Source organism: Carassius auratus, chromosome 43, assembly GCF_003368295.1.
Source record: "Carassius auratus strain Wakin chromosome 43, ASM336829v1, whole genome shotgun sequence".
Lineage (NCBI taxonomy): Eukaryota > Metazoa > Chordata > Actinopteri > Cypriniformes > Cyprinidae > Carassius > Carassius auratus.
In genome coordinates this window covers 11344703-11364227 of record NC_039285.1, presented here as the reverse complement: position 1 = coordinate 11364227, position 19525 = coordinate 11344703, and the positions used below count along the sequence as shown (strand labels likewise).

The 19525-nt window shown below is 35.1% G+C and overlaps 1 protein-coding gene across 4 annotated transcripts in view; it reads right to left on the bottom strand.

Moving 5' to 3' along the window:
- The window catches only part of arhgap42b (Rho GTPase activating protein 42b), a 99096-nt gene extending 81606 nt beyond the window's left edge, over positions 1–17490 (bottom strand). For all 4 annotated transcript variants that reach the window (XM_026231044.1, XM_026231045.1, XM_026231046.1 and 1 more), the window contains exon 1: positions 17142–17490. In XM_026231044.1, the coding sequence (XP_026086829.1) occupies positions 17142–17295 (154 nt within the window). In that variant the 5' untranslated portion in view covers positions 17296–17490. The remainder of the gene's footprint in view (positions 1–17141) is intronic.
- Positions 17491–19525: the final 2035 nt, after the last annotated feature.

The window sequence follows — 19525 nt, the reverse complement described above, 5'->3', positions numbered from 1 at the left end:
AAATTATATCCCAGCAAATAATTTCATGATCATAAAATTCTCATGCCCTTTGCATCATTATACTGACGGTAAATGTTTTTCAATGAAAGCAATATGTTACATTGCAATAAAGTGCTAAAGGGCGCTTTTAGCATCTGTGGAATAGCATGCATAAGTAGTGGCCCTGCAGCATTTATCAGATGCCTAGGAAGCAGAACGGTTTCAAAAAGTGCCATTCAAGTTTTCTTTGTTCGAGGTTCGTAAGAATTGTGAAACAGAACCGCCAAAACTATAATGTTCTTTTGAGAACTGACAAGTAAGGTACTACGGAACGTCTCGAAGAAAACTTGTATTCCTCTGATACTCAATCAGATGCTCTTGACAGGAAGACCATACTGATTTACCATGAGAGGGGCCCATCAAAGAGACCCTCGTCTACCTCCAGCTTAACAAGAAGCAAGGGATTGTTCTCTCATCGAACCGTAGGAGTTCCCTGTCCTTTGATTCCACTCAGAGGGGATCGAAAGTGGATGAGTCTTGCCCCAGGTAACGATGACAATCGCTCATCAGCCTCTCAGCGGGGGTGCCCATGTGTCAGCCGGAGGAAATCAGGCCTGGCACTCCTCCAGTCAGCAGCTCTCTGAGCACCAATCCTCCAGTCAGGCCTGCTGTATCTCAACCTAAATGACACTGTACGTGCTTGAATCTCGAAAAAAAGACATGGAGAGGCATAATAAATATTAGATCTTTGAATTTACATGGCCAGGTGGCTTCATCAAGATCTGCTGGAACGCTATTGCTTAATAATGGCTGATCTCAAAGGGCCCACAGCACTTTTAGTATCAGACTGGCACCACTTTTGACATCTGTAGCATATATATTTTACAACCTGTGTTAAATGTTTGCACTTTTCAAAGCGACTTGGATAAAATAATGTGCATTCAATTATGGATGTCACAACTCAAAAAGAATAGTTCACCCAAAGATTTCCTGAACATTTACTCATCCTGTGGCAATCAAAGATGTGAAGGAGTTTGCTTCTTCATAAGAACAGATTTGGAGAAAATTAGCATTACATCACTTGCTCACCAATGGATCTTCTGCAATAAATGGGTGCTGTCCAAAATTTGCACCTCTGCATTTACATGGGCCACAAAGTAGAAAGGTTTTGCAGCTTTATATTAAATGACAACATAAGCCCTACATAGACATCATTTTAAGTTATCATATGTGCTCCTAAAACATGCAGGATGCAAGAGAAATGTTGAAAGTATGATTGCAATTAATTCATTACCAAAAAAAACTGGTTACAGTATAAATTAGTATCTACACCAGACACAACCGCTGTCACTCATGTCGCATCGTGCCACAATAGTCTTTGTATCTGTCTACACAAAGTGACCTTGCATATCAGTTGTCCTTTGTGTCAGCACATCATAAATAGAATGAGGCATCAGTTTACTGTGGAGAATTGCTTCCACAAAGAATCACTGTTTAGTTTTTTAGTCTTAAATCGCATTGTGCCGCTTCTGTAAACAGTATCAATATGTTAACTAGGGCTGCATGATGTTTCGTTTAAGCATCGATATCGCGATGTACGAATCCACGGTAGTCACATCACAGGATGTGCAATGTAGGCTGTCGTAGTTGATCCGTTATAAATTAACCGTACGGGCCAGCTGCTCCCTATATATATATATTAGTGGTGGGCCGTTATCGGCGTTAACGTGCTGCGTTAACGCGAGACTCTTATCGGGCGATAAAAATTCTCCTCGAAGTCCCTCCTGCACCGAATGAACAAATACAAATCGCAGTTTGCAAACAAAAAGATGTGAAAGAGCCCAATTCAGTACTCGCGGTGTTCTGGTGTTCAGGGCTCATGCAGAGAAAGGCGTCTCGAGATGCTAAAAATAAGCGTTTTCAAGTGTTTTGATCAAACAGCTAATTTTTACTCTAGTGCCGACAAATACATACGAAATATGTCAAAATATCCACCTTGGACATTATGTTCGAAAAAACTGTCAGTTATTTCTTAAGTGAAAGTAAACAGTTGAGAAAAAATAGGATGTGTATTATATTGGATGCGTTCATCGTCTCTTAAAGGGGCCGCGCCTAATTTAGCTACTAGCTGCTGTAATGTTAATCCAAGAAAATGAAAATGAAAATCATTCACTGCTCTTGACTACTTTGTAGCTTTAACAGTCAAACCAAAAATGATTCAGACACCAGATATATTTGTTGATATATATAGCAAAACTGTAATAATGTGAGAAATGTTGAAGGTGTCTGAATAAATGTAGGTTTCATTGTATATTTCATTTTTACATTGAAGACTATCCAGTGCTTTTTTACATTTAATTATTTAGTTTCTGTATCTTGACACCTACAAACTTGAAAAAAACTTAAACATTGTATAAATAGTACAAATAAATAAAAATTAACGAACATACAAATTAAACAATTTCAAACAGGGCCCACTGGTACAACCTTCACCGGGTCCCCGCTGACCCCAGCTATGGCCCTGCTCACGCCTGTTTCACACATAGTCCGTCTGCAGTGCGTATGCAGTCCGTGTACTATACGTATGTGGTGCAGCACAGACTCGATGTGCTTTCACACAGGACGTGTTTGCAGTTAGCTACTCGGTACGTAAACGATCGCTGCACTGCTGCAGACGTAACACTCCTGGAATGCAACTGGAATCCATTAACATGGGTGCGTAAAAAAATATGTGAGTATGTGAAACAGGTGTACAGTTGTTTGCACCTTGTGCAATGTGGAATTAGTTTACAGCTTTTTCAAGCAGTTTGTGATGCATTTTGGAAACAGGAGATGAACATTTCTAATGCACCATCTAGCTTGATAAACCCCTTCTCTAAGACTTACTGTTTGTCAATTTTATTTGGGTAACACCCATATTCTGAATGCTGTCGGCAGAATTCGAATGAGCCATTTTAATCTAGATTAATCTAGATGAATCTAGATTAATTTCAAGATCACAGTGAGATTAATCTAGATTAAAAAAAAATCTATGCCCACCTCTAATATATATATATATATATATATATATATATATATATATATATATATATATATATTAGGGGTGTAACGGTTCACAAAATTCACGGTTCGGTTCAATACGATACACTGATGTCACGGTTCGGTTCGGTTCGGTTCGATACGTTTTAGATACAGCAAAATGTAAAAACATCTCAACTTTTCAGAATGCCGCAAGCGCACTGCGGGTCATGTGACAAGAACTAACCAATCAGCTTCATCCTTTCCCGTAACAACGTTGAGAGCTCAGCCAAGATGAAGGATCAGCTGATCATAGTTGTATATGGATTGCAATTTTGAAATAAATTTAGTAGCAGCGCTACTGCAAGCGATTTTTAGAGCTGCAAATCCATTTATCCTTCGCTGAAATTTCCGCGTCTCATGGAGAGAGCACGTCATTGTTGCTTAGCAAAGACAGACGCCTCATGAGCGCTTCTATCCAAGCGCTTTGGAAAGGAGGAGAAAGACGCGCTTAGCGTTTTCCATGCGTTTTTAGGCACGATATGTGAACGGCCCCTAAGGCGCTCGCTCACTCAGCACGCGCTGAAGGCTCGTTGCAAAATGTCGAATGCCTTTAACAGACCAGAAATATAAGATCCTAAAATAACCAACAGGTCTGGTGTTTGGGTTGGATTCCCTGTAAGCTATAGTTTCTAAATGCTGCAGGGATAGTTTGCTGCGTGCATGTTTCTCCTTTTTTTCGTCTTTTCCCAGATAGTACTGACGCATATATCCCAGATATTCCCGCTGGTGTTTTTTTTTTTTTTTTTTTATTCCCGCTGGTGTACCCTGTCATGTTGCAGATGCGACATACCGTTGTTTTTTTATCCACCACTCTCTTGCCATCACCATTATAGCTTAAAGGGAATCCAAAGTGCACCCAAACACCAGACCTGTTGGTTATTGGAGGATCTTCTCATTTCTAGTCTGTTAAACGCATTGGCTATTTTGCAACGAGCCTTCAGCGTGTACTGAGTGAGCGAGCGCCTGGTGAGTAGCCTAACATAAACATATAAGATGGTGTTTTTTTCTTCTTCGGGAGTGTCAGGGGCGTTGCCTGTTACGTTGTTTGGGTTATTGGGCTACCTTGTTGAACGCATATCATTATATTTCTCTCTCTCTCTCTTTTTTTTTTTTTTCAAATATAATTAATTACTCCAACGAACCGTTCGGTATACATAATGCGTACCGCGTACCGAACCGAAAGCGTCGTACCGAACGGTTCAATACGAATACGCGTATCGTTACACCCCTAATATATATATATATATATATATATATATACTATATGGCACACTTGGAAAGTTGCCTATTTTTAATTAGCTATAGTAGAGCCTATATATTCTGAAAGAAGAAAAAATGGTGTAATTTCCTACTGAACTCTAATCTAACGCATACTCACTTTATTTTTTCTCCGTTCTGTTCTGATTTTCTGACTTGTGACATGTGCCCGTGGGTGAGCGAGTACCTAAAGTCTGTCAGTATTTCCAGTGCAAGCTTAATTAGACGTTTCTGGCAATCTGAAGTGATGTGTCAAATATGCTAACAAAATTCTTCAACATGCCAAGTCAAAAATGTATGCAAAATTCTGACACATTTGCCAACTTACTAGAAAGCTGCATCATTAAAGAGAGGTTAAGGTAACACAATAAACACAACCAGCCAAAAAGAAACCCAAACATCTCCAATCAAACAGGTCACAGCGGCAATGCAAGACCTCCATTATCAGAAATACTAGCTTTCAGACAAAACAAGAACCACAGACGACGAACAGCTCTGTTCACGATGGCTCAACAGCCTCAGAATACATTCATTCTGATTTGATTCTGATAGAATCACTCTTACAAGTCGTAAAAACAAGCCTCTTAAAGTAAAAGCAAAAGCAAAGTGACATGCATCTCAAATGGTAATCATGCAACTTCAACCAGAGCAAAGACAAAATTACAAAACCAGGTGTCCGCTTTCATGCACTAGATACATAAAAAGCAATACCATGCCTGAAATATATTGCATAAACAAAGGCAAACAGCCATACAGCAAAACAAACTAATGCATCTCATTCAGATTCTATCACACGGCATCAATTTTAATTAGCAGTGAAGAGCATATTGTTTAGTGCCAAATGCTCTTTTCTGCTGAGCAAAGGGAAATGTCAAATACTAACATCAGTCGGGATTATTTAAAGATCATTGTATAATGCATTAGCTGAATGGGGTTCAGTTACAATTCAGCTGGATAAATGATCAATTATACAGTACTGTATATCTTCAGATCTTGGCACGAGTTTTACAATGTAAGACAGATAGAACTATAAGATGAAAGACAGGCCATTGGGTGATACTGCTAGTCAAGCTCAATTGATAATACTAATAGAGGATTTCTTGCAACAAACAATAGGATTTCATTTTCTGTTACTATCTTCCCTCTCAATAATGCTTAGAATTAAACAGGTGGTTGTGTTAATAATGCTATGATTATTTTATTTATGTTTTATTTGAAACTTTTATTATTATTATTATTATTATTTAAAGTATCTTATTTAAAAAAGTAATTTATGTAATATCTTCAAGTTAAACCACATTTTTATTTTGGCCAATTGTAGTTAAGACCTGAGAAACTGCAGTTTCAGACTTTACACTTACCTTTTGAACAACCTGCCGCTTCATTAAATTAAGTGTGAGAAAACGTATGAATGCATGCTTGTATAAATGAAAAATATAAGAAGGACCTGAATAAACAATGCAAAAAAATGATCACGATATTTTGATATTTAACTGTACCTAGTTCAGGAAGTTAAGCCAAGTTTCAGTTAATGGTTTGTTTAGACTGAGGAGCAAGTTTTCAGTTCTGTAATTCACCATGTCTTTACTAAGTACATTGAAACTTTACTTTCAACAATGTGATATAGGAACCAGGATATTCAACAAGAAAACCTGTGGTCATTATTTACCAGAATGGAGCTAAGTGGTTGAAAATATGTGCTTGGAAAATAAAAGCGATTCACAGTCATCTGAAAAGGAAAGTAATTTCAAAGGCAGAGCATATAACTACATTTTGAAAATTATATTATGTTTTATATATATATATATATATATATATATATATATATATATATATATATATATATAACAAAGACAACTGTTGCCCTGATGAAAAATGCACAATCAGACTAGGAACATGCATCACAAAAAATATATATAAACAGGATTAATATTTTTTTTTTTTTTGCAAACAATTCTTCTGCAAGCAGCATATAAATACTTTAGAGGACACTGATTGTTGTGCAAATAGATATGTTTTTTGGTCTACTGCAAGTAGTTCTAATGCAGTCACATGCCATTTTCACAACTGAGTGCCCATAAACCAACAATGACATCATCCAGGTCATGTACTTTTGAAATTACACGCACCAGCCGAAGGAAGAAAAAATTAGCCATTCATAAAAGTTGGTTATTTTAGTACCATTGATATACTTTTGTTAATATTTAGATTTGTTAATTTGTTTGTTTTTTGTTTTTTTATATTGCCTTTATTTTATTTTATTTTTTCTTTTTTTTTTTCTTTTTTCTTAGTTCCTCTTGTTGATTATTTTTGTCTTTATTTTTTATATATAGGTCCATATCCATACACTTGCATTTTAAAGTGTTGAATAATTAAAAGTAAAAATAATTTTGTTCTGTTTTTGAAAGAAAAATGATCTTATGCTTAACAAAGTTGCATTGATTTAATCAAAAATACTGTAAAAACATTAATAATTTGAAGTAATTTTGCTAATTAAAATAACTGTTTTCTATTTAAATATTGTGGCGAGTGGGGCGGGGCCGAGAGCCGTGGGAACGGGCAAGGACGGTGGAGTGATTGGAAATGAGCGACACCTGCTCAACCCACCGGTCTCGAGTCCCACGGGGAGATGGAAGAATATAAAACAGGAGCGACGACAGTGAAGGACGAGAGAGGACCAGGACTGGGATTTATTTTGTGTTTTTATTTTGTTTGTGCGTGGCAGTCGTCCGTGAGGGCTGCCGCGCTGTTTTGTGTTTATTAAAGTCATTTTGATTGTCTGCCGGTTTCCGCCTCCTTCTTCCCGATGATTATGAAGTTTATACTGCGTTACAAATATATTTACAATTTAATTTATTTCTGTGATGCAAAGCTGACTTTTCAGCATCATTATTAGATTCTTTGGTGACACATGATTTAAAAATCATTCAAGATGTTCTGCTCAAGCAACATTTCTTAGTGTTATCAATGTGAAAAAATTGAAAGTTTAAGTTTTAGTTATTTTAGTACTTCAAATAAAAAAGAGAACTGTTGCCTTGACAACTAGCTGAAATAAAATAATTGTAAAAACGTTTTCAGTTTTTAATAATATTAGTTTTATCATACATTTAAATGACAAGAATTTTACTAAAAACTGTTTTGCGCACAGACGACAACCTGATCCCCATTCACACAGATTCGTGAAAAATACTAAAAATGATGTATTACGCCATTATGTGCCCATGCACAAAACACAATCCTATAGACAGAGTATTTAATATGCATGCGTATGACATAACCATTTCACAAATTCGTGTTTTGGTAGTTTACAGTAGACGATAGCAGTACTGTTTTCAAATATTTGGACTTTGAAACCCATTTTCAAAAGTTTGCATTTTCAGGCTCCCAAAATGCCGTTGTCTCGTAAATGAATGGCCAAAACTCATATAAAGTATAAAGCATATACAGCAAGTAAGATATACTGTATTACAGTATCTGTAATGGGCATAACAAATACAACATTAAGAAAATCTGTTAACATGCCATCCAGGTGTGTTCATTTAGCATCACTTGAGATGATGTGTTAGTCACTAAAGAGTGTCTCTCTCATCCAAGACTCCAGGTCATATCGGGCAACAGCTCTTGGGAGTGAATCTGTAAAGGTCAGAACCGTATTCACAGTGACATTTTTTATAGATGGAAATGGCTAGTCTAACATTTTCTAACAGTGGACTCTGTGTACCTTGTTTCTTGGAGCCTTGAAGAATTAGAACCTTTCACTGTGTAAATAACTCTCCACAATCCAATCTTTGTTCAGATTAATTAGCCTCTCGGCATCCTGGATCCTACTGATACAAACTAACACAGACACACACTTGCAGTACTGTCAGTGAGGAAAGTTATCAGTGTGGGAGGAAAGGACAAGCCTACCCAACATTGTTTACAGTGCATTTCCTGTGGCAAGCCCCTGGAGCATTGCACTTACCCGCATAAACACACACCACTCCCAGAAGAGTAGTGAAATTCAAACAAAGACCTTACTAGTGCAGGGATAGAGGAAAAGAAATGCTTTCAATTTTAGTGCACTGGCGACTTGTGCTTTACGAGAGCGGGGAAGTGGGGGTGGGTGGCGCTGTTTTCATTTTCAAAAAGAAAAATTCTGTCATTAATTACTCATCATCATGTCATTCCAACCCCATGAGAAATTCGGTCATCTTCAGAACATAAATACAGATATTTTTGATAAAATCGAGAGGTTTCTGACCCTGCATAGACAGCAACACAACTACCACGTTCAAGGCCCAGAAAGGTAGAAAAGTCATCGTTAAATTAGTCCATCTGACATCAGTGGTTCAACCTTAATTTTATGAAGCTATGATAATATTTGTGTGCGTATTTTTAGTAATTTGGATTACATAATGAGATTCCAAAAATTAAGTACTTGTAATTAGATTAAATTACATTTTAAAATACTTGTAATCAGTGTTTGGTATAACGGTGTTTAAAAGAACAGCGTTAGGTAACGACGTTATTTTTCAGTAACGGGGTAATCTAACTTACAACGCCGTTAACATTACTGAACATTAAATGCGGTGCGTTACTATGCATTGATTTAATAAACTATGCAATCCTAACGCACCCCTGGCTCACACAGCAAGTGAGCAGATGGGTTAATAACGAGATAAGCGATTACGATTGGCTAAGGCAGAGTCATGTGTTTCATGGTAGCCAATCAGAACCAGTGTTTTTACACACATGCCTGCACACGCGCCAGCGGCGCCAAACAAACACACACACACACACACACACGCAACAGTCAGCTCCACAGATTCGCAACAGCAGCAGAAATGGCGAGTCAGGAGCAATCCAATGAAAAGTTGGCATTTTCAAGGTGGAGATATAAGCATTACTTCAAATTCATTCTGGTCAAAGGCAAGAACGTGCATGTTATGTGTACATGTGTAACACATGCATCTACAAAGCTAGTGGCCAAAAACACTTTTCTTACAAAGATAATACTTGAAGTGCAGGATAAAACTCCTGCTGTCTGTTGACGTGCGATAAATGTAGAAAGTTATGTACTTGTCTGTTCTACTCTTTTCAACTGACTTGTGAAAACTGCAAAAAAATAAAAAATTATTTGACATATAGCAACTTTTTTTTTTTTACAGTAATGCAAATAGTTACTTTCCCTGGTAACGAGTTAATTTTATTATCGAGTAATTCAGTTACTTACTCAGTTACTTTTTGGAACAAGTAGTGAGTAACTATAACTAATTACTTTTTTAAAGTAACGTTCCCAACAGTGCTTGTAATCAGATTACACTTACTTTTTTACTGATTACATGATTGCATATTATTCACACAATAGCAATAAATGATTTTTCCCTAATTCCCTTTTTCTTTCATCTTTTAAACATTTTCTGTTCTAAAATCACAGTCACTAGTCTCAGGTTGCTACACAGTTTCAGAACACTGGACTTACAGAAATCAGTTCAGGTTTAAGAAGTTTTTCAACATTGCATCAACTGCTGATGAACACATTAATGAAAGGTTATTTAAGCATCAATAACTGTGTCTTTGGAAGGCTTTTGTCTTTCAAACACATTGCAGTGAAATGCACAACTTCATTTTAATTCTTATTTGTGTAATACAACCATTCTTAAACTTTTTTTATTAGCTAAACTTGAAGTACCCTTTGATGTTGATTAATGGCCATGACATGCAGATAACAGGGTTTCTGCAGGATTTTTAAGCTCAAATGTAAGACTTTTAAAGACCTTTTTTAAGACCTGCACAAATAAAATGAATACCATATGAGCGGTGTAGGGCAATGTCTATAGTACCATATTAAACTGTAAAAAGCATAATTTACAGTTTACAAGTTTTCACAAAAACAAAGTTTTATAAAATGATACATTTTACATATCAGCCTTTAAACAACTGCAAGAAAATAGATTTGATTATTACATTTACAATTATATAACAATATATATATATATATAGATATATATTACAGTATATAGTATATAGCTGCTCTTTTTAATGCATCATTTTGATTCTATTTACTTTCTGGATTCCTGTAAATTTTCTCTCAAAAATGTCCATGTTCTCTTTCTCCCACTCATTTGTCTCCCTCAATTCTTTATATCTCAAAAACAAAGTATCACATTTTATACTTATTTTCATGAAACTTAATAACAGTACAAGTTTTCTGCAGAAACATCAGAACAAGGTTTAATTTAATTAATGTATTAAAGAACACTGAAAATGATCCAAAAATAATACAAAGTAGTTAAACAAATCTTTTTTGTTTCTCAATTTAAAAATGATTCTTAAAAAGACCTTGTCCTCTTGTGTGACATCTTTGTCCTCCGGTGTGACAGTACAGGTCTACACCAAAGGATGTTTCAGCCTTTTGTGCCGGTTTATGACCTTGCTATTCCTAGCTGACCTGTCATTAGCAGTTATCAATTCAAATTTGCAAACAAATATAATTTAGGGGTGTAGCACCAAATGACAAAATTTTTTACACTTTTATAGCGGTTCCAAAAAAGTTAAATATTTGAAAAATGCTGAGAAAAAAGCCCACATGTCATGGGCTTCAGATGGGGCTTCAGTAATCTTGAATGATCTTGAATGGGGATTAAATCTGTCTGTGGAATTGGCTGACTTAAAATCACCATATGGTGTCACACCAGAGGACATGGTTTTCATTGACAAATGTATCAAGTTCCTATGCTTTTAGAAATATATGGATGAAAAAAAGACTGCAATTTACTAAAATAGACACTTTTAAAGTTATGCCTGATGTTCTGTATTTACATTTTTATGCTTTTCTTTTTAAAAGTTTTTATAAAAGTTGAGATTTGGCTCAAAATAAATAAATAAATAAACAGACACGTCAGCTTTTATAACAGGTCCATGTAGGACAAAGAAATGTTCAACGATTTTAACATGCATTTTAAATAATGACAATACTAATTATTACCATTTTTATCTTGTGTGACAGTGAAAATGCGATTTCATACTTTAGCTAAAGTCATATGTTTTTGATAAGTTAAAAATCGATCACTTTAGCAAAAACTGTGCTATTTTCTGTTTATTCTGATACATAAAATAATACATTTTTGCTCAGTAAATATGAGCAAATATTAATATAAATATAATTTAATTAAAAAAAATATAGAGACAAAACTAAAAAAATAAGTATGAAAGCACCGAAGGGGTTCGTATAATAATTTAATATAGCTGTAGAAGTAGTAACAATAAATGTTATGTTTAATGATATGATATGATTAATATTATATTTTTAAACGTGATGGTTTCATTATAAACAGTGATTATCTCTAAGGTGGACACCCAACTTAATATGATATTTACCATCTGAATTTTACCATGTAATGTCAACAAACGGAAAAGTCAGCCAGCTCTTCTATCATCATATTAAAGGGGTCATATGATGTGATTTAAATTTGTCCTTTCTCTTTGGAGTGTTACAAGCTCTTGGTGCATAAAGAAGATCTGTTAAGTTGCAATGACTAAAGTCTCAAATCAAAAGAGATATTCTCTATAATAGATACGAGTCAACCACGCCCCCCTGAAACGGCTCGTTCTTACTCGCCCCCACATGTCTACGTCACAGTGTGGGAAGATTTGCATAACACCGTCCAAATATTTTTTACACAAAGAAAGAAGGCGTTACTTTTATTCTCGCTGTTGCCGCTCCTCCATGTTGTGGAGACGCCGTGTTTTCAGTGTGAAAGTCTGAGCCAATCCAAGCACACCTCTCTATTCAGAATGATGAGCTTTGTAAAAATGTACGCGATTCAGAAAGGCGGGGCATAGAGGAGAAGCAATAATGTACAGTATGCAGAAAATAATGTGTTTTTGGAACTTTAAACCGCATAAACCCATTACATTTCACCAAATACACCAAATAATGTTATTTTTAGCAACGTCATATTACTTAATTAATTATTGTGCATTAATTCAGCACGAACGGCAGAGGTGCTTTTTACCTCAATTACCATACTTTTATATATTCTTCCATTATTGAAAAACTGTTGCTTAAATTACCTTGTACAAAACTGAAAAACATTAACAAGACCTTTTTCTCCAAATATAGTCAAAAATTGTATCAATTTGCTACCTAAATATAGTAAAAAAAGAATTAATTTTGCTGATACTTTTGTATGAGTTGTAAACCTGAGGAAGGTTTATTGACCAAAATGTTGCTAAAAATGTGTCGCAAATCAATGCTGTAAGCTTGAGTAGTGTGTAGATTTTTCGAGTTATATAAACGCTTTAGAATGCCGTGACCTGTAATCCACATTATACATGTATTACTGAAAGCAATTTTTCTGAGACAAGTAAACATTTTCTTTGGTAATCGACAATCTCACCGACACTAAAAATAGATCTCAACTAACCTAGACATTCACATTCCTTTACCACGTGGGTCGGAAACCTTGGCACACAGAGAGATAATCATTACACTTGAGCAATAGCAAAAGTTTAAATGAAGTCCCTTGAACCTGCATGGCAATGCACCTTTTGAGCTAGATTATCCGTGCATTATTCCTCAAAGTCACACAGCCTGTTTTATTAAAAGTCAGTAACTATAAATACTGTTTCAACTCATACTAGTTTAGAAGATTTTAACCTATGCTAGCCAACAGATCACGCAACCACTGCACATACAAGAAGCAATCAGAATATACAAATTCAAACAAAAATCACTAGCCTATTCAGTCCTTATGCATTTGGGCTCTAATATACAATACTTCTTCCTAAATATTTCCCTCAGAGATGAGGATCAATTGTATAGCAGTTACAAGGACATCATTATGTTAATTTAAACAGAAATCCGACCCTCACATCCTTCTTATTCAGAGCTGGAGATCACTAATCACCTTCATAAGGCAAAGAGCCTTTTGATCAGGAAGCACCTCTAACCCATTAGGGCGGTAAGTAGTCTCTTCAGCTCGAGCTCCCCTTAATTACCTTGACAGACTCTCTGCTGCAGAATTAGATGGGACTAATCATGTTTGCAGAAGAGCCATGGCTCGTTTCAAACTTCCATTGCTGAGTGAGCATCTTTGTACTGCAGCAAGACTGGCTTCAATTACATGTCAACTACAATGGTGGTGTATGATAACTAGCTCCAAATATGAAAAATTTGATTTGAACTGCAAAACTGGTTCACAAATTAACTATTAGTGTAGACACAAAAACAAACGATTCTAATGTAGTGAAACATGAATCATTTACGTACACAACTTTACGATAAAGTTTTATGAATTCTTATTTAATCTATGAATATTTAAAGGAACTCTATTATGGGGTATGAAAGGATTATATTTTGGTTTTGGGACTCCCCAGTAACAGGACTACCTGCATGCAAGGTCTAAAAAGACACTTTTATTGTCTTTTAATATGCATTTATTTTTACCTTACTTGCTTAATGACTCCCAAAAATTCCAAACCTTTTTCCAAACCCCCTCCTTTGTGTGACGCTAATCTGCGGTGATTGGTCAGACTCGTCTCAGTTTTATTTCATCATGCATTTAATGCCTGATAAAGCAGGTTTGTGAGCAGTGCTGCTTTGTGTACAGTGTTACCGGGGAAACCACTGTTTTTTCTGCTCCAAAAGCGGCACCTAGTGGCAAAGAATGAATTAGCATTTTCATGCAGACCAATGTGAAAAGACCAAAAAGTGGGTGGGCAATATGCTAATTTTTCACGTTGACATCAACATGAAAAGGTTTTTGATTTGTTTAAAAAATTACTCGTTTCAATGATTCAGAGTCGACTCTTTCTTTTGAGAAACAATAACTCTATACACGGTGCACTTTCAGTTTTGCAGGATGTTTTCATTTACTTAGAGCTGTGATGAAAGGTAACTTTCAAAAACCCATAATAGGGACATTCTAATTCATAGAATTATTCAGTTGATTCTATTGTATTTATTATCAACAAGCTTTAGCTTTTGATTGCATTTATTACAAATGTACTGTACTGTAACAATTATAAATGTATTTTAAACAATATAACAAGAAATTACAACATTTCTATCTGTTCATTGTGGCTTCTGATGCCAGATTACATAATCTTAAAAAAGACCACTTTGAAACTTCTAAATGAATCAAATTTCATTTTTCTACTACTTATTAACTATTTAAGATTTCTGAACATGCTGCTAATAAAAAAGACATAAAAAATGATTAATATGTTGTTAAAAATATTTCTAAAGTACACCACAAATGCACAATAAAATTATCATCATAAACATAACTTGCACTGTAATATAGACTTGATTGCGTTGTGAGAGGAACAGAACCAACTTCAAATCTTCATACAGCTGTTTTTTCCTACCACAGAGACCGTAACGATGAAATCTGCTGCCAGTGACAGTGGTTTTATGTCATTTGGACTACTCTGGTACTCTTTTTATACATTTTTGGAATAAATTACTGTGATTAAACTTGTCTGTGTTTTAAGTTTTTCTTTATAACCATTCTTCAATAATATAAAAAATGAAATGGCATACACATGGAATGTATATATTCTGCCTGTTTCATTTTGTATATTGTTGAAAAATGGTTGTACTTAGGATTAGGAATGGGGTTAAGGGATCTAAAATATGTCTATAAACCTCTATATTTGTATATTTTCTACCTGTAAATGTATTTATGTACAAATACCTACTTATATATAATGAGACCAGGCTGTATGCAAACGGGAAAGCATTTTTAAATGTCAGAAGGTAACAACTGCATATTTTCACTTACACTGTAATTTTCTTGGTTTGTTTTATTGATTAAAAAAACTGCAACAATGAAAGATCTTTGTTTTGTGGTATAGTAAAAAAGCACAATGAATGTATTATATTAGATTACGAAAAAGCTACAGAAAATTACCACCCGAGATTCTAGCAGTCACTATGTGCCGCCGTTAACTGCAGGATTATGTGACCTTTCCAAAAACATGCACCCCGCTGAAGCATTGAATGAAGTGAACAAAATTGCACTGCCGCCCGTTGACACATCAGTGTGAAAGACAGTATTATTCATTTGGGTTCATTTGACTTGAGAGAAGCACTTTAAATGATAAAAATAAATGGTAGTTTTTAAAGTTACCTGCCGGGTAGAAAGCAAGGTTAAAGCAACAAATGTACAGTACAGAGAGGGATCGTAAACCTATGTGAAACAGAGCTTTTAGGACAATTGTTCCTTTGTACAATTTTTTTTAATGTTTTTGTATCAAACTGCAAGTCTGTGTCTTTGTGTGTCATTTGAAATGATCTAAAGGACATAAGAGTTTATGAGTGTCACAGAAAGTAACTGTGATTAGCAATGAACTCGAAAGGAATAGTTCACCTGAAAGTAAAAATGATGTCATCATTTATTCACCCTCATGCTTTTCCAAACCTCGTTTTTCCCACGGAACACAAAAAGAGAGATTTTAAATACTGCTTATACGCTCTTTCCCATGCAGCTGGAGGCTTTCAAGCTTCAAAAAGGATGCAAAAGAAGTTAATATTCATTGTATGTGGTATTTCAGGTCCTCTGAAGCCAGTTGATAGCTTTGTGTGATGAGCAGACTGAAGTTTAAGATATTATTCACTAAAAATCTTGACATCAGTCCTAGCTATCTGTGACACTATAATGAAACTATATGAGAGAGGTTTGATAATAATCCACAAGTACTGTAACATCACAATAACCCACAAGTAATCCACATGACTCCAGTAAATCAATTAATGTATTATAAAGAAAAAAAAAATCACCATGTTTGTAATAAACAAGTCATCATAAAGACATGTTTAAATAAAAAATGGCTTGTGGCTAAAATAGGAGTTCTCTATCTAAAGTACAAAACTGAATTCACCATGATTCTTTTTCAAGAAAAGCACTCATCAGTGTAAGTAGCTAATAAACCGAAAGCCTCTAGTGACGGACGACGCTGAGAATCACAACAGTCTCAGAGTATCTGTGGCCTGGATCAGTAAACTATTCGCCATTTAGAACTTCAGATAAACTCTGAGGGAGAACATGAACTGAAATAGAAATGTCGACACTTAACATTTCAAAATGTTTGTTCTCCTTTTCTGTCTCTCTTCCCTGACCAGAAAAAAAAATTAATATAAAAAAATCGATATACTTCTGTTTTTTTATTTTATAATTAGGCTACCTTATCACATACATGTGACATCAAAATGTATTAGTCAATTTCAGAACATTTCTAACTATGCCTTTTTGAATGTACATACATTTTTCTGATCAGACAAGCATATTTATAACGAAACAACATTTGTTAACATGTCACTTTCACAAAAAGGCTGCAAACTAAAGCTAGAATCTATTTAGTCCATATGCATGTGCTATTTGAATTTAAATTAAACTCAAAGCAATAAACATTGATTAAACATGTAAGATTAGATTTTAGATTAGATCAAGATTTTTTTATTTGTCACATACACGATTATATAGAGAATATATAACCAGCAGTAAAATGTGAGTTGGAACTTTTGAGTGATATTTTGTTTTTAATAAAAGTGGGCCACGTTTTATTATTAACATCACGTATTATTATTAATATGTGTGTTATCGGCGACAGTAAACAAACTGTGATATTTCTAATTCATCACTGTGTCTCAAAACCTAGTATGACGCCTACATAGACACCACTGTTGAGCGTCCCACGCGCGCTTTAAAACACGCCTATAGTGAACACATGCTTTCTAAGTAGACAGCACTCTATGCATTGAGTTGCAGCTAACATTAGCGGTGATAGTAGAGATGCGCGTGTTATTATTAGCGATGTGTTGTGTTGCTACTCACTCTTGAGCGCGCAGACCAGCTGGTGTCCATCTTTAATCAGCTCTTTGATGAACGAGTTCGTTCGGTCCAGCTCGATCTCGTGACATTTGAGTCTGTCTCTAAAGTCCGGACTGTCCACAAAAGAGTCACTGAACTCTAAAGTAGGCAACCCCATAATCAGACCTGAAATAAAGCCTCACAGAACAGTGCAACTCGGTATTTCCTCAGACAGACTGGTAGATGTGTGTCATCATTGTCATCCTTATCCACACTCGGACGCGGAAAGTGTCGCTCTCTCTTGCAGAGATTCACGCGAAAGTTTCTCTTCACTTCCGCGCTCGGAACTTTCATCAAGCCAAACTTCTGCAGCAGTCAGCCTGAGATCAAGAGACTCCTGCTGGTTACATTAGATAACACCCGTAGACGTGCTGCATTTGTAACAGCTTTACTCTTAACGTTCAACACTCTCATTAATAAAGTCGTTAAAAAAATACATATATCTCCGTTATCAAATAATAGTAATACAAAATCTATATTGTAAGTGGCATCTATCTATCTATCTATCTATCTATCTATCTATCTATCTATCTATCTATCTATCTATCTATCTATCTATCTATCTATCTATCTATCTATCTATCTATCTATGTCTCGGTTGATATTCGCAATTGAAAGTGTTCTTTGATACAGTTCAATAGAAAAGTTAGTACCCAGTTATTTGTACTTTAGACTAAATTTGACAGGTTGGTTTATATGCATTTCAGCAAAAGAAAATAGTTCCAAGGAAAGTAATTTTATTTTTATATTTATATATATATATATATATATATATATATATATATATATATATATATATATATATATATATATATATATATATATATATATATAATATATAAAACTATTTTTAAATATATTATTATATATAAAAAATTTTTTTTATATTTTTATGTGTCATAAATGTAAAATACAAATCAACTATTCTATTTAAAATTGTGTTTGTTTTTTTTTACAATTAAGCCGATTCATTAAATAAATGATGACCAACAAAGCAGAATCTCAGTAAAATAGATTTAACGAAAAGGTACATTCATCCTATGACATTGTATGGCATATGAATATATGTACATATATAATTGCTCATATTTTTATAATCAAATGTAATTATTTTACTCAATTTCACTCAATATAGATTTAAATAAGTAGGGAAGATGACTAAAATAGCCTATACATTTAATGTAATAACTGAGTAATAATAATAATAATAATTATATATATATAATAACACTACAGTAGTAGCATGTCACTCAAGGCTTACCAATTTTTGCAAAATAAAGACAATATTTCCAGGAATCTAAAAACATTAATGTGTCCACAAATCCTCTCTTAAGAGATACAAAAAACGCTGATGTTCCATTTAATGCAATGTCACAAAACAGTATTATACAAATGCACGAAATTAGTTCAGTTAACGACTAAACTGTTTTTACTGCTTAAATTGCACAAATGGTCATGTTCAGATGAACTGACAAAACTAATAAGATCAAAGTCTTTCATTAAATGTTTTGAGATGAGATTTTGGGCCATATGGTTAACAAGGGGTGGCCAGTGACATCTTGCCCTATTGATTTACATGACCTAAGTTGGTGTGGACATGTCCATCTGGGATCTACAGCCATGGATGATGGTGTTCACAGATGCCCTACAGGTGATAAAACACAAGAAAGGCAGATTTACCCTGATTTGAGTGCACAACATAACAGTCACTCACTTAATCCTCAGATAGAGAGAGAGAGAGAGAGAGAGAGAGAGAGAGAACAACATATCAGGAAGATCGCTTTGACAATATCTTGTACGGCCTGAAGGGTCATACAGCAGAGTAGATCTATCTGTGTGTGACATCAGGAAAGCTCCTGGATGTCTGATGACCTGCAGCAGTTTTCAAGGTCTAATGAAACAGGCCAGACATATATGGCTACAATAAACCAAACGCTCGAAACAACTCCTTTAAGGGCTATACTGTTCGCTCACACCACCCATAACCCAGATGTAAAGCTACCAAAACCACATAAATGTCAACCAAGGAAATAAAACAACCGAAATGAACCATAAAGCAACAGAAATCATGTTTATACGTCAGTCAATGAATATCGTCATGTCATTCGGGCACTTTCCGTTCTTTTCTTCCCCTTTTCAACTCCAAACAGACTAATTATACTGTCTGATAGATTGAGCTGGAACTAATGAGAGTGGGGGTGGGGATTCTGAATTAATACCTTTCTAAATGAAAGTAATTAGACTTCAGCCTAATTGGAGCCGGTAGAATCGGCCACAAAAACAGGGCGCGCTGGGGCGATAATGATGTCAAATTCCAAATGAGCATTCAGTCGACGCAAAGCAGGAGG